We start from the raw sequence: 26,708 nt of genomic DNA, 5'->3' as shown, positions 1-26,708 counted from the left end.
CTTTATTTGTTTTCCAGTGCTGTTAGGCCACTTTCGACTTGCTCTGCATGGGTTTTCCAAGCATAGCATTATGCTTTGGTCACTGATTGATTTGTGCTACACTGTACTTCTACTCCACACTACTTTGTTTCAAAACAGCAACAACAAAAATGACTACTTGCAATGTAAAATAATCTAAAAGGTGTCTGTGAGATGTGAATGATGTGAATGAGCCCTTCTGACTGTTTTAGTGGCTTTTAGTGAGTGGTTTTGGTTTTACAGGCCACATCTTCGCTGTTCTGGTTCAGTCTCTCATCAACCTTGTTTCTAGCCACCTCTAATAAACCAACTGTAGACTATCCGCCACCAAACAGCAGACAAAGTTCGTGACATTCGGGTGAACACAGTGGACCATTTAGCTGCTAAAGAGCTCAATATCTTTCTCAGGAGTTGGTGGAAACCCAGACTGGCTAAGAGGAGAGTAAATACTGTATCTACATTTGTCAGGTTGACACAAACACTCCAAATGAACGCTAATGTGAGTCTGCCTCAACTGGAATTTCTGAGTTTCTTTGGCATGTTTACAACTCGATGTCTGCCTCAAATTGGCCTGAAAATTAGTTAATGTGGATTAGTTTGGGGGAGCTGTGGCTCAGGAAGTAGAGCAGTCGTCCGCTAATCAGTGGGTGTTTCGATCCTTTGCTCCTGCAGTCGACATGTCGAAGTATCCTCGGATAAAGTACTGAGCCCAGACGCTGTGCCATCACTGTGTCGAAATGCTCTGAGCATAGACTAATAAAACCATTGGTGCACAGGCTCCCCCTAGTGCTTACCGGTTTGGGGAGGCTACACTGGTGCATGTCCTCATAGCCCGCGCTCCTCTGCCGGCCTCCACAGGGATGGTTCATGGTCCCTGGGGCGCTGGTCACCCCATCACTGTAGTGGCTGGTGTGGGACGGGTTGTAGGCTCTGTGGGCATGGTGGTGGTGATGGTGGTGGCTGCTCATGAGAGAGAGGAACATTAGCAAAGAAGAAAAAGTTAAGACAATAGATGCACACCTAGTCTCTTTAGTTTCCCTGTTTTCTCTCCAGTATACATAATCAGGCAGACATGTTCAGAAAAATCTGCTCTTCTTCGTGTAAAACAGCTTGGAGTGGGATGCTCGCTCTTCAACACTGGGATTTCAAATTCTGCATCAGGGCACGTCTCTCTTTTCCTACGCAGTACTGTAAATCATGCAGATGTGCTAAGAAATAAGTAATATGCGAAAAACATGAGTTTACTTGGTTGGAGGAGAAGGAGGGTCATGGTCCGGAGGTGCCAGGCTAAAGGCGTTGCCTAGCAACATATGCATCTGCGTGCGGACCTCGTCAATGGATGGCTGGGAGCTCAGTGTGGAGGAGTCAGAGCCACGGTGAGCTTTCACCCCCAGGCTGCCATTCCCGGTGCCAGTAGATCCACCTCCGTAACCAAGAGAGCTCATCAGACGGTCCACGTTGGTCTCCTCAAACGGTTCTGGTTCGCCCTGCAGAGCGCACACACACACACACACACACACACACACTGAGTCAGGAGGACTTTGAAGAGGACATGGACACTGAAATCACTCAGAGATTAAGTGACCATCCCTGATCATATACTGTATGAACATCTGGTTTCTGGAGAAACAAAAACTTTAGGGAAGCTGACAATGCATCATCAGTCTGCAGTGTCCCAGCAGGTGTTCAGTACGGGGGTCTAAACTAAACCATTTTTCCCCCTTTTCTTCGATGATCATCAGGTAGAATCACCATGGGGAGCCGAGCTTTCAGCCGCTCTGCTCCCCAACTCTGGAACTCTTTGCCACCAGACATCCGTAGCATCGACTCTCTTCCCCACTTCAAATCCAGATTCAAAACCCACCTGTTCAAGAAAGCATTGCACCGTCCAATTTTTAGCTCTTATCTGTGTATAGCTCTTGTTGTTGTTTCACTGTTCTTGTTTTATCTTTGTAAAGTGTCCTTGAGGGTCTAGAAAGGCGCTTTTAAATAAAATGTATTATTATTATTATTATTATTATTATTATTATTATTATTATTATTATTATTATTATCAGACTCATACCTTCTATGGAGCAGGCACTCCTGAAATATGACCACATCAACAATAACATGTAATATGCACTCTGTCTCTGTCAGTTTATTAGGTGTTGATTCAACTGTATGATCATTTGCTGTTGAACTGTACTTGATTATACAGACAGATGTGTCATTGATATAAGGAAAACACATGTGAATACAACACAATACAGTTCAACTGTTGTTGAATTTGAATCAACACCTTTATAAAACAGCTTCAACAAAACTGAACTGATCAAAGGTTAGCGGTGATGCTTTCTTCTTTCTTCAGTAGGTTTCGTCAGGTTAGCATTTGTTCTATTACCATCCGAGAGGCAGTGAAGCTTTTACCATTTCACCCTAACCCTTCACACAAAGTGTATTTCATGTATATACAACCTCTCTGCTCTCTTCCACACAGCCCCTGTCAAATTCCAAAATCACATATAAAATAATTAATGTTAATTTAATTGACTAACATCAGACATGTGTACATAAACTCCAGTAACTAATTTTGTGCGTATTCAATTAAAATTTGCATGAATTCATTCATTTGGATGACAGAGCACTGTAATAAGATGACAAAATCAAACCAGCCAATCAGACAAACCAGCCCAATAAATACACGATACAATGTCGAGAGCTGCACGTAGCAACAATTTTAAAGCATGAAAACCACAGTGATGGGATACAAACCCACTGTGTGAATACACGCAAACACACACGCTCCTGCACAAACACACTCTGTTCTCTTTGTGCCATTTCAAAGAGTTTGGTGCATCCAAGGCTATTAACTTCTATCGAGCCTCCCATCTGAATCCATGAATAGGCTATAATCATATTCAGAATCATTGACATTCAGCTAGGTAGCACGGTCGCTGCTGTTGCTGCGATGCAGCAGAGAAGCAGCATGAAGAGATTTCACTCACACTCACTCTATCGCTCCCCATTTTATCTCCTTCTCTCTCAGAGCTTGCTCCATCTTTTGCATTGCATTAAAATGAAGGAATCACTTTTTTCTCTAATCTTTTTTGTCATTTCCTCGCTCTTACCTCCCCTGTCTTTATCTCTCTGTTTGGTGCAGCTTTGTAAGGTTCATCGAAAGGTGATTTGTTAATCCTCTAGGTGTGAGCACGCAGCATCAGAATGAGAGTGAAGGAGGGAAAGGAAGGATTAAAGATATAAATGCTCTCAGAAGATTATTTTATTGGTTTGACAAAGTGGCAGAGCTTAACGCTGCCACAGGCATCATGTGACCTACAGTATTTGCAGGAAGAAGGATCCAGACATCATCGCTCTGTATGACTCACCTGGTCAGAGGTCGGTCCTGAGCCGCTATATTACAGTTTGTTACAGGATCCGACTGCAAAATACTTCGAGGCTTTGCATGTTCTTAGTGTGTATCTGAATATCTCCTTGTTTAAATCCCTCACATCCTCTACTCACGCAGCCTTGGTCCTGGTTCAAACTTACAGGTTATAGCGGTTTTCATTCTTAAAACTCATCTTAACACCAGTTGGATTCACTGCACTTTTCCTGCACCTGACACCTTGTTCTGTATGCAACCGAGCTCATTTCTGGCTCAGCGTTTTAAGAACATTGACACTAATCAGAAGGTCCACGGCTTTCCCAGTCACTCACATCGTAGCCGTTGTTTCGGATGCCCCGCCTGGATCGCTCTCTCAGCACCAGCAGGTCCATCTCCGTCTCCACCGGGCTCGGGCTGCTCAGAGACTGCCGGCTCCAGTAGGTGGGCTCCCGTGGGTGGGAGTACCTGATGGACAGGCGTGAGAAGAGCCACTCTTAAAATACTGAAAGCACTTCTGATGGCACGTCTAATCTGAATTTAGGTGGGAGAAATTGGGGATTTTAGAGAGTGAGGAGAGTTTCCATGTAACACACACACTAGCTAGTTACACACGGTGTGATTCAGGTCACTCAAACTATATAATTTCAAATTTAAAAAAACAAACAACAGCTTATATTATGTGTGGTGAATAATTTGAGGGAGGTGGGCTTGGGAGCAGATGGACAGAAGACCAGATGAAACAATAATGAAATACATTTTATAATTAAAGTGACAATTCTGTGGTTTGGATCATAGATCGTCATTTGAACTTCAGGAAATTAAAACCTAACATTCATGGGAGCATCTGTCTTGCTCTTGTTGCCCATAAATGAGACAACTGTTAACTGTCATGACTTATTGCTCAGCATATTAACACTCAATTGACTTTACTTTGAAAACACGTTTAATCTGGGTTCACTAAGTACGTGAGGAGTTGTTGCTCGAGCTTTTACCAGTTTAATCAGTTGTTATTTTGGTGCTCATGAATCAATATTTACAATAAAAAAGTCAAACTGAGCTCATCTGAGCTGATTATCTGTGTCAAAAAATGCAGTTCATCTGCAGTATGATTGAGATATCAATTCATATCAATGTGCAATCATATCAATGTGCAATATCAGTATTGTTTGTTCATATTTCATTATTCCTTGTTTATATTGTTTGGTTTTATATTTAATGTCCTTTTACTGATGCCCTCTATGTTTGCTATCCACTTTTGCTGCTGTAATACCTGAAATTTCCCCACTGTGGGACTCATAAAGGTATATCTTATCTTATCTTATCTTATCTTATCTTATCTTATCTTATCTTATCTTATCTTATCTTATCTTATCTTATCTTAGATATATATAGAACCAATAAAGACCTGTGGGCCCTTCAAGGTTTTCACTGAATTCTTTTTTTAACTTTCTTTTTGATCCTGACCCCTCCTGGATTGTTAATTACTTTTCTGTATACTTTGATATACATGTTGCACTGACATTTTACAGTGTGAATTCTGGACATTGTTTCCTCTGAAGGCCTTACAGCATCATTGGTTTGGTGTGTTTTAATTGTATTGTTGACAATTAGTCTTCCTCTAATTTCATGTCTAAAACAGTAACAAATCGACCCAGTTGGGCTTTAATATCAGCAGCCGTCTCAGACATCCACTAATCCCTTTTGGTCATGATTTTTATTGAGTCATTTCTGATTTAACGCTGCTGGATTGAAAAGAGTGAATCCTGAATTACACATCGACATGAGGCAGACGTTTGCGGTCTGGAAGCTCACACTGTGGACTACCTGCTGCTTAGTTTTTAGCTTAATTAGACATTCACGACTAATGAAGTGCACTCAAAGCCCAGATTTGTTTGTGCGATCGAAATATTAAGCAACGGTTTGTTTAAAAAAAAAATACTACACTGCAGTACTGTGCCATGGCTTTTCTGTTGGTCCGGTTTAAGTTTCAGACAGATGAAAGCTTTTCACAACAGTATTCCTGAAATGTGAAAAGACTGAATGTGTTACATCAGCTGGTGACAGAAGCAAAACACATGTGTGTATGAACTGGAAAACATTGACACGCTGACCAAAAAACCCAGCTACTCCCTCGCTCCTTAAGTGTTGCTTAGCAACTATACTCCACAGCCACACATCTACAGCAGATCTATAATAAGTAGAATTAATTTAGCACTCAATTATTACTGATTAAATAAAAACAAATTTATGAAACTATTTCATGAAAGTAGAATGCATTCTGCCAAACAATAGCAGCCAGCTGTAAAGCACTTAGTTTGATGGTTTACTGCTTAAACAATGATGAAATCAACTGGAACAAAAATAGATGAATTCAATACGCTTCAAGAATGAAATGGGGCTCAGCTTTGAGAGTGAAGTCTAATCCTCTAACTTAAGACGTCAAACATTTTTATTTAACGGCTATAACATTTGGTGGGATTTTGTCCCACGGCAGCTTTTATCTGAGTGTATTTCTTCAGTCGATTCTGTTGATTGGACCATCTGCAGTGCAGTTAATGCCAGTGACGGCTTTGATTAAAGGCACAGTCATTCTCACATTAAATCTTATTTTTGTGGAACCCCCACTGACTGTCCTCCATACCTCTTGTGACATCCTGCAAACGAGGCCCTCTTCTCCTCAGCTGTCATTGGCTCCTTGACCCCGTTATCGTGCCGATTGTGCCTGGTGTCACGGTGACTATAGCCATGGCTGCCGCTCTCAGACAGAGAGAACTCCCCGTACCCCTTCCTCCGAGCCTTCTGACGCAGCTTGTTCCTGTAGTGCTCGATGTCTGACTTCTGCTTCAGCCCACCATGGTTTGCCTGCAAACAATCCATTCAAGTATTGAACTCAAGTAATCATATTTTCCTGGCTCCATATGCCCAGAGGCAGCCAGCTGAGCGCTGTTTTAATTCTTTCTGATGAACTGTGTATTGCTGCAGAGAGGGGTGGATAGACTGAGGTGGAATAAGGAAGACGGGGGGGAGAAGTGTGATAGGTGACAGGCTGAGTCAAAGAAAAGTGACAAGAGGGGTGAGAGATCAGAGGAGAGGACACACAGTGTTTGTAGCAACAGCAGCTGAATTTAGTATCAGTATTCAGTCGTCTTTCTTCGCCAACACCTCCAACCTAGAGGTCTCTGAACTGATGCCTTCAAGGTACCATTACTATGAGAAATCCCATGCATTAGAATTAGTTTTATTTTAGCCACGCATCCATTATTTTTACTATAATTTCCATTACTACAAACATATAATAACCTCAAAGGAAATAATCCTACAAGTAGCAGCTGTGTGCAACAAACAGCTCATCAGTGTGTGCAGTGTTTCTGCAGAACCAAGATTACATTCAGTCACACGTGAACATAATTAGTAAGAGTTTTTAATCTAGCCTGTTACAGACACTGCCTTCATTAACATTAAAAGCTGCATTTTGAACATTGTAGAAGATTGTAGAACACTGGGGCTGGAAAATTCTGGCAAATTTCCACATAGATGAAAGGTTCGCTCTTTCAATTAAAGCTGCATAAACTGCAGCTTTTACACTACTGACTGTATCATGGAACAATGTTGGTGCTGAAATGCAGAGAAAAGAATGGTCCTCTGCTTGTTCCATGCAGAGGAGGCCTAATGTTCACAGTGTTTTTCACCAAAGAGCGGCTCTGTGCCTTCTAACAAGCATAAAAATGAACCATGACGGAAAAATATGTGTCCTATACTGTCAACGCTGTGGACTCATCTCACAGCTGAGCACGATAGACCTATGACAGTGCACGTACATTACGTGTGTGTGTGTGTGTTTGTGCGCGTGTGCATACTCACCTCCCCGTTGATGACCACAGAGTCTTGGCTGTGCGATGAGGAGGAGGGGTAGGAGTAGGTTGGCTGGGCCGTCATGGGTTTGATGGTGATGAGACGCAGAGAGCCTGAATGTTCCTCATACGGGTCTGGGAGGAGGAGAGAGACAAACAGGTGAGCGAGAGTCAGAGAGGGATGGTCCGTCCAGGAAGCTGTGATGCAATGCAAAGTATACCTACTCCCACATTATTTAAAGAGCAATTTTATTTAATCCACTGAGTGTAACTGTCAAATTGCGGGAAAAAGCTTGCAAATCTGGGTAATCACGGCGGTCTCTGGCGTAATATAAACTGATTTAATTTGACCTTCCTTGCTTCCAAGAAGCTTTTTAGTCCTAAAATGGGTGTCTTACCCTCTGTCTGAGTGCATTTAAGGTTGTGCTTTATGCTTGCTAGAGTTTTGTGTACATACTTACTTTCTTCCACTCTTATGTCTGCATGGCAACCATAAAGCTAGAGTCAGCAGATGATTGGATGATGATTATCTTAGCATGAAGACTGAAAACAGGGGAAACAACTATCCTGGCTCTGTCCAAAGCTACAGTAAAAGTATTTCACTTATCAGCATCTCTAAAGTACATTAACATTCTATCTTGTTCAGTCCCTATAAAAACCAAAGGGTTTACCTTATGTGCAGAGCCGAATAAGCTTATTTCACTAAATGTCAAACTGATGGGTTGGCAAGAGCAGAGCGTGACTGTTTATCCTGCTGCAGTGTATCTTCCTACATTGTTTCCTTGGACGATATTTGTTCGTGATATATGTAGAATATAGTTGCTGAATTTTAGTTTTGTTGCAAACTGAGTTTTAAATTGAGCTCACTGATTGCTAGCATGACTGTTGGCTGGTGATTAGTGCTGCTTGCCCTGTGAGTTGGAATTTTCTGTTTGTAAAATGTGTAGAGATAATGTTCAACACACAAGAAGTTTGGCTTACAGTATTAACTAGAGATTTGAAGAAATGTTATTTTTAAGTAAGGTTCTGAACAAAGTGTTGTAACTCGGTTAAGGACCTGGCCATAAGAAATGTGAAATGTGTTGAAAAGTTAGCAAACAAATAAAAATTCAACTATGCAAGAACATAATGGCCTTGTTAAGAGAGTATATGTACAGCAGGTGTGTGTGTGTGTGTGTGTGTGCGCGCGCGTTTGTGCGTGTGTGTGTGTATCAGCTTGTTCATGCACATTTCTGAAAGTCTGCTTTCAGCTTCATTCCAGGTGTTGTGTTATGTTTCCATGCTTTCATTGGCCTTGCTATGCTGTTGTGCACTCAAAATAATGATATTTTGTCGAATTTGTCTCTAATGTAAAATTTACTGCCATGTTGTCATGGCAACTTTCACAAATTTACAGCATAATCCACTACAAATTGTGTTAAGGTACCATAACTGAAAGCACACACTCTGTGCCATTTATGTTGTTTACCTCGATGAGGAAACGTCAGCTGTATGCGATGTCATCTGCCTCTTACAGTATATTAAGGGGCTCACTGTACTTATGTGTGCATGTTTTTGCAGGGAGCAGCAGATGGATAGTGTTGTGATGCACTGGGTCCACTGTGACTCACTGCTGACTGACATCATATGGCAGACTCCTTCATTGTCGGGCTACAGTCTGTCATTAGCTCATCTCCAAACCCACACTGTCACCATTCATCCTGGCTGCAGCTCAGCCTGCTTTATTTGTTGCTGTTCCTGAGCCGACTATCAGAGTGTGACAGGTAAGGTCAGGAAAGGTGGCATCACAAGCAGCAGAGGCTGTGAACCAGATTGGAAAGGATGATACTGGATGTAAATAATGTGCACTCTGAACGCAGGTGGCTGCCATAAGGCCGTTTCTACTACTGTCACAACTGATTTCCAACACTGGCCTGTTTAATCAAAGTGTTTTCCTGACATGGCTGAGTGGTGTTGGAATAGAGTACCGTGATCATGTAGCTTCATCCGGTTGCTACAGAATACGTGTTTGCATTACAGGAATGAAATAACTTTTGCAGCAGCTGTTACTAAGGGCAATTTTTTATGAATGTTTTCTGTACTGGAGGAGATAAACACTGTGATTCAATCGACAATCTGCTTGTTGATAAGTGCTTTGCTTTGAATTTTTATTGCTTTATGTCTGCGGTGATCTCCTTAATGCTTTCAAGCATGGAGATTTTTTTGTGTATCCAAACTTGCAGTGTGGCTATAGAGATGGTAAAGTCTGTTTGTTAAGTAACTACGCACAGGACATAAAAACATTTTGCATTTGCATCTAACAGATTACAGAAAGACCACAGTCATTAACATTTAGCTGTACAGAAAAAGGCCAAGGATTGATCTGAGGATGAAGATCGATTTGAGGGTCAGTTTGATCGATAGCGAGATCTTTGTTTCACGTCATCCTCCTTCAACTATTTAAGATCAAGTGCTCTAAAAGTCATTTAATATAAAATGGAGCTGTAATGAAAAATAAATCCCACAACACGTTTCGACTGTAACCTTCTGTCGCGTAAGCTGAGAGCAGAGACTAATCTGTCTGATAGAGACTCACAGCGCACCACAGCAGCCGTGTCCTCATACACAATGAGAGCTACCAGCTGTGTCCAGACTTTTTGACTCGATTTTCCTGCACATCTGTGACCGACTAATGAGATGTAACTGTTCTGCTCTCATCGTCTGCGATCAAAGCACAGTGATCATGAATTGTCTCGCAAGTAATGTGGAAGTGGGAAATGAAACACAATAAATTAAAAGGTGAAAATTCTAATTGAAATTATTGCCAAAGGTGTTGCTCCAGAGCTCTCCTACAATAACTGCTGGTGTAATTAAAAATCTAAATAAAAAGAATAATGGATACCGCTCTCATGTCTGTGCATCGCACCATCATCATCAGGTCGCTGGTCACCGTTTCCAGCATGTAACTCCCCAAAAAAAGCAGGTTAAGTACAGCTTCAGAGAGCCAAGTGAGCTGTTTCTCCATGCTTGCAGTCCCGATGCTAAGCTAAAATAAGCTAACTGGCTCCTGGCTTACCTCCATGATTAGTTTGTATCCGTCTTCTCATTTAACTCTCTGCAGGAAAGCGATTAAGCGCAGTTCTCAAAATGTCAAATTATTCCTCTAACCTGGGAATAAAACCACTGTGACCACATTACCTCCAAATCACATGACAGCTGTCAGAAAAGCTGAAAATGCCAGACAAGACTTTACAAACACCAGATACATGCCGCTGAAAAGAAGCATCTTTGTATCTGCAGGTACGCTCTGTGCAATGTTCTCCTGTTGTATTACAGAAGTTGTTGAGAATAATTTAAATCCGCTCACGGGTAAAAAAGTTTCTTCACTTCCCTTATCTTCTTTTCTTATTATTTCTGTTTTCTTTTTTTATATCTGTACTGTATTTTGCTTTGCTTCATGTGGTTTTATATGCAATCCTTCTTTCTCTCTGACTCACACATCTGTGCTTGTAGTTTACTGGATTTACACTTTTAATTAATCTTTCATTTTCCAGAACAGAGTGCCCGTGTGCTCCAATCTGTTTTTCTAGCGTCTCTCTTTTCTTTCCTGAAAACAGCACTGTACTTCTGTCCATCTTCTGTTGTCTGTGAGCACTAGTGAGAAAATGAAACAATTACTCATCCTCCCCTCCTCTCCTCTGGGTATTCCTTCATTCGCTTGCATAAACACTATAAATCACACAAATTACTGTGAACATTGGTTTGCTGATGCAAAATAGATTGAAAGTCGCAGCGTCCTAGAATGTCACTGAACAGAAACAACTTTGCAGTGTTATCAGTGATTGCAGCGTCTGCAGAGCTGGAAAAGGATCTGCCTGGTAATCTGTTGGACAAGTCATAATGAAGATGTAGTACATTTACTGCCATCACTGATAACTATAGATAAAAACACATATTATAATCCTGTGACCGAACAGGAATCTTTCTCAAAGTGTGAATGAAGTTATCAAGTATAATCACTGGACACTGGAGGGAGCTGTGCAGATGGATAAGACTCCAAGCAACAGCAATACCAATTATTTCAATCAACTTATCAAACCCATCCGACCTTTCGAGAACATCATTATTGCAAGTTCATGTTCTGCAGCAGTGCACTGTCCAAACACACAGAATTAAATTTGAATTCTTAGTCAAGTTACCAAAAATACCAAGTATGTCACATTTATGTCTTCAAGCTGTGTGCAAAATGTGGAGTTTGCTGAAATGGTGCAGACGTAACAAATGCAATCTATACTGTGCATTTGATGAACTTGATGATGCATTGAACATTTGGATTCAGAAATAGGAGACCACTGGAAACAAGCATTTCAGTAGCTACCACAGAGTGGCTAACAATCGTTAGCTATTAAGAAATTGAACTTGACAGAAAAGCATCAGCTGTAAATGTTTTAAAAAGTAACTTAACACCTAACTAAAAAGCAGTATTTGACTGCATTTCCTACATTAACGTCTGCTGCATATACTTGTGGGTATATTTCTAGGAGAAACAGCCATCGATGAGCACAACACCAGACCTCTTTGAGTTATTGAACAAATCAAATATGCTGGCGGAGATTCAGGAAACTGGAATGACACTACATTTTTGAAAATACATTAAAATGAAAACCAGGCAACACAGGAATCTGGTTTGATGTTCACCTCTGTGGAGGAAATGAATGGATCTTAGCTTCAGTGACATATTGATCACATTCCTCGCAGAGTGGTCCTGGCAAGATCTGGTACATAAGTTTGACTTCAGCAGCGTTTAATAAATAATTTCCTAATGCTTTCTCATGACCTGCTTTTAATGACTTGCCAACATTCTGTCTTCAGAATAAATGGGTGTGTGATCCACATCCCTTTCTTTAAACATACAGCTAGTTTGTTTTGAATAGCTCTACAGTGTATCAGTGTCTTTTCTCCCAGGATGAGGATCCCTCTGAATGTCACAGGTTTAATACCGAGTCATTCTTCTAATGCACAAACGATATGCTGTGGCTTGTATGGACTAACGTGACAGTATGCTGTCACAACTCTTTCCACCCACGCTCCTGTCTTTCCTCTGTGAATCCACTCAAAAGTAACTCGATGCAGTGCTTAAGGCACATGCGCTGCCAACCGCTGCCTTTTATCTCTATACGGCATTTTTCAGCTTTGCATCCTGGAATGAGGTAAGCCACATGAAAACATCTGAAATGCTGAAATCCAAGCACATCAAATGGCTCTTTTGTACACTTTTTGTGCCTATCAGAGTGTGTGTGTGTGTGTGTGTGTGGAGTAAAAATACATGTGAGAGTGTGTGACATGAGTACATATGTCATCACCGACAGTTATGTGATGCAACATCAGGCTGAGTCACCGTATGTATGAGTGTGCTCACTCTCTGTGGTCATGTGTGCTTCATTAGCTCATATTAATCGTCCTATCATCATATGAAAATGTGTGTGTGTTTATGACTAGCTAATTCCAGTTGGAGTCAGTGGTTATGTTAGGGTTTGGATACGTCTCCTGGAAATGAATGGAAGTCTATGTAATGTCCCCACAAGTCACTCGTGTACTGTGTGGGTGTGTGTTGGGGCGACACAAGTAGTGTAACAACTGTGTGTGCGTGACTTAGATGAGTGTATGTGTGTTGCTTGTTTTTGGTCGTAAGCACTTATTTATTAGCAGTGACAGACTTTGTGATGGGGAAACATAAGGAGACACAGACTTTCTGTCTTTTTATCTGTCTGTCAGCGTGTCTGTCTGTCTCTCCATGTGTCCTCTCTTCTCCCTCACTTACTCCTTTCCTGTACCACCTACCTGTCTCTCTTAACCTTCCCACTTTTTCTTCCCTGACCCCCTCCTCCTCCTCCTCCTCCTCCTCCTCCTCCTCCTCCTCCTCACCGTTGGTGCTTCTCTTGTGCAGCTCTTCCTTGCCGTTTTTGCTGCTGCCGCCGGTCGCTGTCCTCCTGGCCGAGGAGCTCTTGCTAGTGTTCAGCTTCCCGGAGCCATTGCTCGACATCGAGCCGTCCTCCTCGCTTGGCAACCGCCTGTAGTATCCATGGCAACAGAAAGAGGCAAGGGAGTAAGGAGAGAGGAGGGCTCGTGAGTCTCAGTGTGTACACAAACAGGGCATCACCTCACAGTTAATCCTGGAAACACACTATCAATCAACTTTAAAAATCAGCTAAAAACAAATATTAATGGAGCGTTTTAAAAAACCCAAAGACATGTTGTGTATTGCAGGTGAAGTTAATTTCATCCATTAATAAAAATGCAAAAATAAAAAAGGGGATCTCAAAACGAAAACAAAGAACCAAAGATGATTAAAACTCACTGATTTGTCACAAAAGTGATGTGACAAATTTTGACAAAGGTCAGACATCATTGAGCAGAACCCAGAGATTTTTCTATATGCCAGGTCTATAAATTCAGACCAAGGATGCTAGTTCCTGTCTTTAATCCATAAAACAAAGACTGGCATTTACATTTAGACCTCCTGGAGAAGACAGGAGACAGGGCTGATTAGTGATTACTGGCCCTGTTTGAAGCTACACAGGACTCCCTGAGATCAAGACCCCTGATGTGCCCGACACTTAACAACCAAGAATTTCTCAAATGGAACAATGGAAGATTTCTTTTCTGACGGCTTTTCCTCTATGACTTCTCAGTGTTTAAATGCATACCTTTGTATTCTTGACCATGTTAGAAGTTCATACCATTTATGACCAAATGCTGCAAGTTATGATGTATATCATATGTGGATAACTTACAGATTACAGAACCATTCCAATATGGCCTGTTTATCGGTGCACTCCTCTGAACATCAGATCAACAGATCTTTGTCGTGGTTGTTTAGTAATGAGGTACAGTTGTTTAAAGAAATTGTCTTAAAGGTTAAATCAAAAGGGTTGGACCAAGACTTTCTTTTAAATGCTAAGGCTACCAGCTAACAAGGCAAACCGTATATCTCCTGTGCTGTTGTATTGTACTGCACATTGGTACATCTTTGTCATGTTTTGGAATGATCATAATTTTGGGCTGCACTTATTGTGAGATGGTTTGCGATCCCACATTGGTTTGTGTTTTTATTAACAGAAACAATACATTACATACATGTTTTAAAAAAAAAAAAAATGCTATATTTAAGGCTAGAAAATGTTGGGAATTAGAGCATAAATGTAAAGGACAAGTAGAGCAGAAATAATCCTAATTTTGTTGGGCAGGTTGTTAACAGCCAAGAGCCTTGATGGAAATAGCTCAGTATATATGTATGTCACCCATACACACACTTAAACACGACACGCACACTTGACTATACAAGAGTCAATAAAGTCAGGCAGCGACATATATGGAGACATATACAGCCCTCATTCTCTTTGTTCCAGCCTCACACACATCATAAACCAGGTACAGGACACACACACACACACATATCTACACACACCCACACGCAGTCGTGTCTTCACAGGGACATTACATAGACTTACATGCATTTCCTGGAGACTTACCCAAACCCTAACCATAACCAGTATTCACCTAACCCTAACCTAACTTACCCTTACCTTAACTTTAACCTTAACCTGACCTTACCCCCAGTCTACACCCTCAAACTGAATGAATTACATTATGGGGACTCTCGTTTTGTCCCCATAAGGAAGGTGAGTCCCCATAATGTGACTGTGTAAAACAGATTTATGTCCCCACAACATCAGTAATACATGGCCACACGCGCACAGACACACACACACACACACACACAGCCTTGAGGCATGTAAGTCGCAACAGCGACACAACATGTGACAGGCCTATCTACAGGTGGTGTGATGTGCACAGATCAGCAAGACCGGACATTACAGAGCCACAGGCGAGGCTAACACCCTGTCTGTGTGAACACACAGACACACGTTAACACACACACACACAGAGACACACACACACAGCGCAGCCTGAGCAGCGGTCAATGGCTGGCCGAGGCCCAGTAAAAGTCGTGGTATTAAGCAAACAGCCCGAGGCATGGAGGAAGAAATACAATGTGTATTCCATGTAAATCTGTGTGGGGAGGCCAGAGAGAGGAACACCAGAATCAATAATCACACTGCCAGAAAGCAATGTTTGACTCCCTGCCTCTCTTTTTTCTTTGTGCCTCACACACTGGAGCTCTCTGGAGGGTGCAGCGAGCAGAATAAATGCTCTCTGTGTGAAACTGTCCTTCCACTTTTCCCCATGGTTAGCATTCAGTCCGCACCTTTCTCTGTCCTCAGACGCAGCTGAAATAATTGCTGTTGTTTCTAACAGTTTCACTTCTTTTAGGTTTTCAGCAAGCATCTCAAATGCTGCATCTTGAAGCACACAGTTCAGATCACCTTCAGTGTCAGGACAATAGCACAGTCTTCAGAAGTATTTTTGAGAAAAATACAAGACTGAATTAAAGTAGCTGTCCGTTGTGTGACCGCGCTGAGGAGAAATCCAGTTTTTGTGCACAGCCCTCGAACCAAGCCGCACGATGCTGTTCCAGCTGTTCAGCCACAGGTGGCGTTCACGGTCATGCCCGGTTTGCTTTGTTTCATCTCTTAAGATACCGTGTGGGGCTTTATTGTTATACTGTTTGGCTCTCTGTCCCATGGTCTAATGGTCTGTTTTGCTTTGATTGGAGCATGGAGGAGCTACGTCTGCTCCTTCATGGTCACTGGTACACTTTCTTTTGATTGGGGGGGTGGGGGTGTCTTTTCTGGAGAAGCAGGATGTTTGCTGGTCAAGGCTGAGTGTGGCATTACTTTCTGCTTCACATCAATCTCACCAAACTGTTTTTCCTGCCCAGCTGTATGTTAGACTCAAATTTGAAAGGCTATGAATCAGATTACTGTTTTATCTGTTTTATCATGGAATTCATAGGCGCTCACTCATACAGGCAGTCTGGAGCGCCTCCACAGGAAGAGTCTTTTGCATTTACGCAGGAGTCACATTATAATGAGGCTGATGTAGATTTCAGAATACGTAATTTCCGGACTATAAACCGCTACTTTTTCACACGCTTTGAGCCCTGCTGCCTAAACAACGAAGCTGCTAAATCTATAGATTTTTACGGGCTAACGGCCTCCAGGGGGCGCTCTAGCAGGAAACACAAGAGCAAGAGAGACAAGCGGAGGAGATAATGCACCGAGGAAGACGCTAGTTTTCCAGCCATACTGAAGAAGACGACTTGCGTTGTTTCAGTGCGAAGGAGGAAGATGAAGATAGCGACCAATGACTTTTCTGGTAGGCTAACAGGCTACGGCTGGTAGGCTGGTTATGTTCTTTAACCACCGTGTTACTGCACTTTTACAGTCGTTTTACTGCCGTGTTACTGCACTTTTACAGTCGTTTTACTGCCGTGTTACTGCAGTTTTACTGTCGTTTTACTGCTGTGCTACTGCTATGTTACTGCCGTGTTACAGACACTGTTTGGGGGAAAAAAACAAACAAACATTTGTTTACGGTAATTAAAAATTTAAAAAAATCTTTCTGTGTAAATATCTCATGTTACAACGTGGGCACCTGCGGCTTATAGACAAGTGCGGCCTATATATGTACACATCTTTTTTTCTTTCTAAATATAGTTGGTGCGGCTTATTTTCAGGTGCGCTCAATAGTCCAGAAATTACGGTAATCATTGACATTGAATAGGCATTGCTTCCCTCTGTTATACCAAAAAGAGCAAAGGTGTCTTAATTTATACTAATTTGGGGAATGATATTTGGTGCATGATGAATCCTTCTACTTGTGAATTTTCTTTTCTTTCTACGCAGCATAAGACAAGTTCAAAAATTGATTACGTTTCATCTCCCACGTCTTAATCAGAAAATGCTCCATTCATAAAAAAGGCTTAATTTGGAGAATCCAGCAGGATGCTTTTTATATGACCCGTATCAAAAGCAGAATATTATAATAATTACAATGATAGCGGAATATTAGTGTGCATGTAAACATAGTCACTTTCAGACAAGAACTTGAGGCTGAACTAAATTAATTTATTAACATTAATAGTTTGTCGGTTGAAATGAATGACTCACTCAGTCTCAAGATCAGAAAACCACAGCGCCAGATCCTCTCATCAGGGCAGCCCCTTATCTGCACTTTGATTTTCTTTCTTTGCAGCCCACGGCTCAGAAAATATGAGGTCCTTGAGCCGATCACCATACATGACACACTGCATCACATTTAGACAGACGATTTAGATCTTGATCAAAAGTCCCTTGATCACTATTACATCACTATAAAATCTTTGAGACTTTTGGTAATATCTCCTACCTTTTCACCGCGTGGCATAAAGTCCAACAGTTTGCTAAAAATTTGCAACAAATTCTTTGGCCGATCTCCAATTTTCCATAATGACTCTCTTGGTGGGAAAATTGTTTTCTTTCCATAGTGGGGGTGTCGGGTGGCAAAGGTGTCCATACTCTACAAGACATGTTACAGCAACATGAATTCCAAGATTTACAAATGTCCTATAACCTCCAGGGCACTTCTTTTCTTTCTTTCATCTGGAGATTTGGAGGTCATGTAGCTAAAATGACTGGGAGAGCCATCCCTCGCTCACAGAGTCCTCTACTTGATGGCACTTCCTCTTTGGAGACATTACAAACGATAGGCGCCTCTTGTCAGCTGGTCTCACAGTTGCTAAAAGGATGGTAACTGGTCCCTGAAAACCACACTCATTGAAGGATTTTGCACTCCTGGAGCTTTCTACAGCAGAATTATACAATACCAAAACACAAAATATTATTTGCTGGTCAAAATTACTGGAAAAATTGTGTATTTTAGTATACATACTTGTGATTAATTGTCTTCTTCAGCTATGTTTTCATGTATTTGCTTGCTTGCCTTTTTATTATGTATAATATTATACATAAATACTATACCTACATACTTTGGCTACTTCATATGTACACATATATTTCATGTATAATCTTGGCTATTTCTGTGGATATCATGATGGATGATGGAGGAAATTAGCAGAATTATCTAACTCCTTTCTGTCTGAATGCTGTTGGTTTATGTCTATAATGGCCATGGGATTCCTGGGTAGCAGAGGGATGGAGATTGGAGGAATGGGTGGGTGTAGCACAGTAATGGATTACGGGCCAGTCAAATCTTGCATTTTTCACTTATTTCACTTATTTTTATAAATTTATATCTGAGTTTCTATCTGAAGGTGTATATATAGCAACATATTTAATTAAAAGCATGTGTGTGCACATACTATGTTACTGCAGATGTATATTTCAGTGCATGAGGGAGGGAATTCATTCAAATGTGTAAGTAGTATAATTTATATATTGCATAAAGATGAATAAATAAATGTACCATAAGGAGTAGTCTGATATTTATGTCTCGTGGACTGCTTTTGGTTGTGTGCGTGTGTTTTGCTGTGCATTCATATGTGGTAGCAAGCAGGAAAAGCACAGGTGTAAATAATAAAATGCATGATGGCTGAATCCCATTTAGCTGCTTCAGTTTTAGGCTGCTGGTGTCGTGCATGCTTTCTCTCCGTCACACTGTCGTGGCTAACTGGGACACTTGAACAGAATGGAGGCATAGTTAACGTTATTAGTAACACTTTTCCTACTACAAATCAAAACCTCTGCTGTACCACAAATCAGTCCCTCGTTCACTCATTCACTACGGTAGTTACACTGATCTCAGCCTCTATGCGATGCACAGCTTTGTATTGTTAGCAGAAAGTATTCATGCCATGGGCTCTGCATTTTTCATTCGCTTGCAGGAATTTTGAAGATCATTATATGGTGAATATATTTACACACTGTGAGACTTTGGTGAAATGGTGGAGAGTCAATCTGTTGCACTGCATAGTAAATAGGGAGTGATACAGCCAATGCCTTTAACATTGATTTTGACAACTTAGTACAAGATCTTTTATTCCATTCCCTTCACAGAATGTGTGTCACATACTTTAAATTAGTGTAGATTTTGTTTACAATGGCATGCACTGAAATCACTTAAATACACATTCAGCTGGTATTTTCTGCCATGCAAGTAGTGTGGCTCTGCAGACGACGCGTGAAATCTCAAGTCTCAAGCAAACAAATGTGGTGCAGACATTCATTTTCCCCACTTGATGAATTCTGATCATTTTGATGATTAATTTATTATTGCTCTGGCTTCTGTCTGTTTAAAAATGGGACCAAACATCTAAACAATGAAAGATATTCTCATTATCAAAGCTCCACCATACCTCAGTACAGAATCGGGAATCATTTCCTACTTACTAAATCGTGCACTATACAAGATCTCCCATCAGCCGTTTTATTTGTATGTGGAATTTATGTAAGATGCAATGCCGTCAGAAAGGTTTCATAGTGGATCATATTGGAAAGTAGCTTCTGCTAAACTGCATTTTGCTACAAACCAAACAAAGCAAAAGTCATTTTATAGATGTGAAAATGACAACCAAATACTTCCACACCTGTCAGTGAGGAGTCTTTTCACTCTCTTTACTCCTGATCACAGAGTAAACTACTGACTGTCCGATGCATAAACAGGACGGTTAACGAGTCAGTGAGGTCGGGCACAGACTGAGCTTTGTTTTCTCTCATCACCCTTTCTTCTTCCTCTGCCTTAACGCTCCGAGCCTGTTTGTGCCTGTGCATTTGAAGAGAGAAAACACTTCAGAAATCTAGCTCTCAGCTGTTCAGTTACCACTATAAAGTCCAAGAATAATTGCATCCTTTGTTGTTGTTTTAGGTGTGAAATCTCCCCTCTTATCCCATTGCACTCCATACTGCACTGGTTAGCGGATGAGATACTGCCTCATTTTCTAATTAGTGTGCACCCAGGTGGTGGGATAACCTACGATACCGTCTTCGAAGAGATTGCTCCCCATAAGATACATGTGTGCGCATATAGATGTTGCTAAAGCTGATTATCGCAGTGTGCCACCTCTTTCAGCATTTTACACTGTCATCATTGTTACACCGATGGCTCCCTCTGGCATGGCTATAGCCTGGGTTATAAATATACATGTTTATCATCCTTGAGAAGCAAAGCACAACTAATCCCACCTCCATTCAGTTTTGTTTAGCGGTGTGTAAAGGAACTGTCTTGTGTGTGTGTTTCTGAATTTGCATTTCTGTGAGAAGAAGAAGCATGATGCATCTCATTTATGACTGACTAAAGGAAGCATGTCACCATGGGCTGTGGGTGGATGTGTGGGTGTAGCTTGTAGTACACACTGTCTGGGGATGGAAAAGTTTAAAAATGTGTTGTCATAATTCTGTTGTAAATGTTTTCTATGATCATGCACAGAGCAGATTATAACTCATAATCCCGGTGAAGTCTATTTGGAATAAGACTGTTTTGCACATTTTGGTAAATGCATTTAAACTGACAGATGCTTACAAATCATATTCATTGGTCACGCATAAGAAATAGAAGACAATAACAAAGAAGATTAGCGCAGAAAAGACTGAATAGAAAAAAAAAAAAATTAAATGTCGAATTATGACAAATAACATAAAACATGAAGATTAGACGCAGGAATATGGACCCTAAATTTTGCAGTATCCATCATCCAATTCTGTCATATTATATTATGCCAGATATACAATTAAGCATCCAGTAAACCAGCCTAATCTGCAGCAGTTTCTCAATGCCTGTGAGGACTAATGACTGCCTGTTTAGCCGAAAGTTTCAGTCATCACAAGGATTTGATTCGCCTTTTTGGAAAATCAGAATAGAGGTTTGTTGTTGATGGAGTGCTGGAATTGTCTCATTCTATGAGCATGTGTTTCCTAAAACACACATTACAGTCACCTTCTGACACAAAGCTCTAAAACAGCTCTGAAATACTTCACTCAACTTTGAAATTAAGGAGCAAAAACATTCTGCGCTCTGGTTTTAGGAAGGCACCAACACCGGGTCAGACGGACTTCTTGCATCTGAAATCAAAGATTTCAGGTATTTATTTGCACTCATCCTCATGGACTTGTAAGTCTTTTTTTTCCTGAAAGTCAGTCAGGGATGCAGAATTTGGCAGCTAGAAACCATCTACTTCCAAGTCATCTGTATATTCAAAAACGTGGGCTAGACATTCATTAGTGTGCATAAAACCCACTGCTGATAAATTCTTGCTAATCAAAGGACAGTTTCTTTCCTTACTGTTACTGAAACTAACGAGTCACCTGTGCTTAAAGGACCAGTGTGTAAAATCTAGTGGGATCTTTTGGCAGAAATGGAATATAATATTCATAAGTATGTTTTCATTAGTGCATAAACACCTGAAAATATGAACTTGTATTTGGGTTCTTGTTACTTTAGAATGAGCTCTTTATTTGTACAAAGGGAGAAGGTCCTCTCCCACAGAGACCGCCATCTTGCACTGCCATGTTTCTACAGTAGCCCAGAATGGACAAACCAGACATTGACTCTAAGGGTGCGGAGGTAACCGTTACAAAGAACGAATGAGGAATGAATCAGGAATGACCTCATAATTAATGAATTGTTAATGATTAATTGTTGAATAACTGTGATTAGTGGACGACATCCCAGACTCCAAATAGTTGGGACGCTGTGTAAAACAAAAATAGAAAAAGAGTATGATCAAGTGAAAACAGTTCACAAAGTGAACTCTCTCCATCCTCGCTTGTGAACGACTGAGCCTTTCCAGGATGGATCTTTCATACCCAATCATTCAATTCAATTCAAACTTTATTTTAACTAGGAAATACATTGAGGGAGAGACCTCATTTACAATATAGCCGAGTAAAACAATTAAAACAAAAGCAGATAAATGAAAGCAACAACAATGAATAAAAACAGTAAATATGAATGAACACCATATATGAACACCTAGAAGCAAAATGTGATACAGTTAAATTGCCCTATGGATAAAAATGAGGAAAGCTTTAAATGGCACTGCATGTTGTTCCACGTGGCAGGTGCGCAATATGAAACCAATCAACCTGTTTACCTGTGGAACGTTCCAAACAGGTGTTTTTGGAGCATTCCACATCTTTCCCAGTCTTTAGCTGCTCCTGTCCCAACTTGATTGAAACAACAAGTATAGATTTACAAAAATCAATAAATATATTTAATTAAATATATTTTCTTTGTACTGTGTCAAAAAGGATCAACAAATTATCCACATTGATCCATATGATCCATAATCCATGTGATTTAAAACTGGGGGTTGGGTATGGAAGGAGGACCCGCTCGAGGTCTGAAGTGTCTATTGAAACAAAATGAGAAACCTACTGACAAAACAAATGTGCCATAATTATTTGGTCATATTGCCTTTTTTTTTTAATTGAGGTTATGCATGCAAGGGGAGGAGGTCCAGGCAAAAATACAGTTGGTTTGCAGCAAAAGCTCTTGACAAAAATCTGACATCTCTTGGCCATTTTGCACGTTCTTTTAAGATGATCCCTAACTGCAGCTTGGCAGTTTCCACTCAACTGTTAAATTGGGCAAAGTGCCCGGGTCTAACATTATGATCAGGGTCCAGAATTAGCACCTGCCACTTGCCAAATGCTAGTAAAAATCTACATTGGCAAATGAAATAAATGAGGTCAGCCAGCGGAGGCAGGCCTCCTTCACTGCAAACTCTCATTACGACAACACATTAGACTGACCGAGCACGCTTGTGTTGCGCTGATTCTGCACACTGGTGGTGGCACGCAACGTTATGACTGTAGATCAGAGCAGATCAACCTAAAACGAAGAGCACGGTGGAAGCGTTGGCCTGTGGAATCCTCCAAACAGGTGATTTGTGAGCATTGCAAATGATCACATTGTGTTTTATTTAGGTTTCGCGCAGCTTCCCAACTTTTTTGGAACCAGGGTTGTGTGATTAAAAGAAAGTTTACGGAGAACTTCACAGATCGGGGGGCCAGGAGAGATTGGCTTTTTTGTAAATGGAGAAGCAGTGTTTCATTTGAATTTTTAATGACGTCGTATCTTATGCCGTTTTATGGGCAGCTGAAAAATATTTCAACTGTTCAGTTTGGACCCAGATTTCGATGTAAAAATAGCACCTGTGCAACATCAGTCAAGCTTTACTCTGCGCTGTGTAACAAAGTTACTGAGGCTAAACCTCGCTGAGTGTCTGAAAATGAACAGTTTGGGAAATCCGCATCAGAGAAAATCATCAGGTCTCGTTCACACAACAATCTTGATTAGCTGGATTGCTTTGATGCTGAAAGTGGTTAATGAGATCACCGCGAGACAAGATCTGAAGTTATAAGGAGCTTTTTTTTTCTCTAAACTGATTTGTGGGTTTACGTTGAAATGACGCCATTGTAGCGATTTATGCTTGATATCTGTGTGTTTCGATTTGTCTGATCTCCCAGAAGAAGTGATGCTTTACAAGACAATTACAGCAAAAACTCAGATGCTGTTTCAATCTCTTCAGAGGGAATTATTTATTAATATCTGATCATTCCTTTTCTATTTTTGGACACGATGAAGCAGCTTTTCCATAGCAGCTCAGACTAACAGCTACTAGACAGTGTAATATTCATAAACACTCCAGTGGCCAGTGATCTGTTTTAACATAAGATCAAACAGCTCACTCCATCACCTCCAGCAGATGCCTCGTGAGGCTTGGATCAGTCAAACTGGTAATGTGCATCATCCACAGTCATTACCCCTCACTCACAAGAGGATCTTATGTACAAAACTGGTTGATAATTTCTGTGTATTTTTATCCAAAATCTCTGGTGTCAAATCTGCCGTAAAATCTGCTCCAAATGTTGATTACATCCTGAAGGAAAGACACAGTCATTTACATTTATATCCTGCCATAATTGACAGCTTCTTTTTGCTCAGAGGAAACATTTCCAGCGCTCTGTGATGTTCGTGTCAGACCATGGCTCAGAGAGGTGTTAGGCTGTAAGCAAAATGATTCATGTTTTCGTGTTAAAATGCTCCATATGGCACCAGTACTTTTCCTTTATGTTTAGCAGCTCACAGCATCAGTTTCATGTATCAGTCCCAGCACTGTTAAAGTCTCTTTTGTCTCCAAACAGCTCCTCATTAACATTGGACTTATCTTCAAATCATGTCAATCTGTCGGAGTCTGCACTGCTTACTGTTGGCTTCTCTCTGGCTTAAGGCTGCGATGCACAAACAAACACTGATGTGTGGTCCTGCTGAAAAGCTCCGGGTTTTTGCTGCTGGCTTGTTCACTGACTGAAACAGCTGCTCGAGAACTTTGTCGCTCTCCTTCACAGCGCTTCAAGTTGGGAGCCGAATATTTGATCAGCTCATCTGATTTGAATGAGCAGACTTTTCAGACTGAATTACATATGATCAGGTCAACAGTGTGACTGAAGTGACCTAATCCCTTTGCCTCACTGTCTGACTAACACTTATCATTGTGCATTAAAGATGGTTTGTTGTAACACTCAAAAGAAAACTGTAGACCCCAAACCTTCACCTCACAATCTGCTGGTTGTTCTGTTTAATTCAGGATTGAGTAATTAATTTTTTTTTTTTTTTTTTTTTTTTTTTTTTGTCTTTAAATATGCAAATTGGTGTTCTATATTTGTTTCCAAACCAAAATATGACAAACACTATTTGGGTTTCAAAGCCAATAACAATGTTTTTGGATCTAAAGCTGCGCTAATTAATATTCTTACATGAACAATGAGTCAAATGGTCATTGTCTAACATGAAAGATCAACATAGTGAGGAGCTCACAGAGAATTATCAGCTGACTCTGCAGTTCCTCTCAGCTGTTCGGTACGTTAGCATCTTTGAGCTAACTGTTTTTGTTTTACTTCCACAACTCAACTTCAGTTCAGTTTCATGGCACTCTGATCAAAGCAGTTTCCAGCAGCAGAGGCAGCCACTCTCAGTGAAAAAGCTCTTAAAGCTACTGGACACTACCTGCTCATCACTGAACGGCAGAGTTAGCAACAAAGCTGGTGAACATAGCGGAACATTTCACAGCTAAGGAGCCACATATTTTTCTCAGGTGGAGACCAAAACAGAGCTAAAATGAGCATGAATACTTGAATCAACTTTCATCAGGTTGCCAGAACCATAAATGTAAATGCAACATTTACATTTTAGCCACATGGACTGTATACGGACTGTGATTAGCCTATTAGCCTATTGCTTCTCCTACTACTACCATTATTACCTGTTATCTGTTGTTAAATATGAATAAAGTCAGGTGAAAGTGAGAAAGTCACAATGACTTGCTGATTTTAACATGAGTCAAATGACTTTACTGATCGAAAACTAACAAATGAGAACACATTTAAGCAAACCTGCTAGCAAACAAAAGAGTCAGTGACTGTCTTACCCTCCTTTATGTATGTCAGCAGATGGAGGCCTCTTGTTGGTGCTCCCATCCTGGTGGACTTTCTTATCCAGTGACAGCGACAGTGGAGCGTCTCGTACGGGCAGCCCCAGCACCAGTGTCTCCTTAGTAACGGAGACAGCCTCATCACCTGTTCGACCCATGTGCTTCTTCGCGTAGTCAAAGCCCTGGACAGGCTGGCAGAGAAAAGATAACACACCAGAGGTCAGAAAAACATTAATTTTGATCTGAAGCTCAAAGATACTGCAGCTCGTAGATCAATCCATTCAGGACATTTAACTAAGAAGATGCTTCAGTGTTTACATTCCTAATTTACTGCAGAACAACTGAGAAGTAGTTTGCCTGTTGGATTGATGGACCTGCAACTCCATTCATTAAATAAGCAGCAGTCTCCAGGACATAAAGCACATGCAAAGACAACAAAAAGGCAACACAAGATAAAGTAGTATTCCAGAGTACAGTTTCTCATCTTATTCATATCGCAGGCTGGTCAATGTAATTTAAAACCCGCAATAATGAGCAATGAGTGACAGAGCAGCCACAAAATAAATAGCACTTACACCATGATGCATGGCTCAAAGAAACAGTGCAGCAGACGGTAGCAAATATTGACAAGAGAGGCTCAATGTATGAAGTCTCAAGATTAAGTCAGTAGTCAAAGCACACAACATCAGACAGATGCACACAGCGTGGATTTTATTTCCCACGGCATTTAGAGAAATCGCTGAATTGCAGTTTCTAAATCTTGATGTTTGTAGGAATTAAAGACGCATCGGGCATAATTTTGCATGAAAACAACCCCATTTAATCACAAAGTGGTGATGCAGTTTGAGAAATGTGTGCCCTTTCCCTTCCCTGGTGTCAGGTAGAGCCCAAAGAGACAAAGCAAACAAACTAGTGGTGTAGCTTTCAGTGATATTGAAGAGTAAGGACCAAACCTGCATGTAAACTGAACAAAATGACACTTGATGGTATGTTTTTAAGCTCTCTAATTGTACTGCAGCTGACCAGTTTTCTTCACACAAACAAATGAAATATGGAGATTTAGAGATATATGTATATTCTCTGAAAAAGTTTTCCTACACCCCCTAAAAAGAAATCATGTAGTGGGAGCCAGGACCCCCAGGTTGGAAACCAGTGACCTAAC

The 26,708-nt window shown here is 40.9% G+C and overlaps 1 protein-coding gene across 4 annotated transcripts in view; it reads right to left on the bottom strand.

Moving 5' to 3' along the window:
* The window catches only part of kiaa1549la (KIAA1549-like a), a 109,251-nt gene that overhangs the window by 7,550 nt on the left and 74,993 nt on the right, over positions 1-26,708 (bottom strand). For 2 of the 4 annotated variants that reach the window (XM_070971532.1, XM_070971530.1), the window contains 7 exons: positions 25,544-25,737; positions 13,141-13,286; positions 7,247-7,371; positions 6,027-6,247; positions 3,718-3,850; positions 1,264-1,505; positions 813-978 (listed from right to left, as the gene is read on the bottom strand). In XM_070971532.1, coding sequence (XP_070827633.1) covers positions 813-978; positions 1,264-1,505; positions 3,718-3,850; positions 6,027-6,247; positions 7,247-7,371; positions 13,141-13,286; positions 25,544-25,737 — 1,227 coding nt within the window. Of the gene's footprint in view, positions 1-812; positions 982-1,263; positions 1,506-3,717; positions 3,851-6,026; positions 6,248-7,246; positions 7,372-13,140; positions 13,287-25,543; positions 25,738-26,708 lie in introns of all 4 variants that reach the window. The other 2 variants (XM_070971527.1, XM_070971531.1) reach the window with 1 other exon arrangement.

This window comes from Chaetodon trifascialis, chromosome 10 (genome assembly GCF_039877785.1).
Source record: "Chaetodon trifascialis isolate fChaTrf1 chromosome 10, fChaTrf1.hap1, whole genome shotgun sequence".
Taxonomy (NCBI): Eukaryota; Metazoa; Chordata; class Actinopteri; order Chaetodontiformes; family Chaetodontidae; genus Chaetodon; species Chaetodon trifascialis.
Note: the sequence above shows the minus strand (reverse complement) of the source record. Positions and strands in the feature narration are given on the sequence as shown.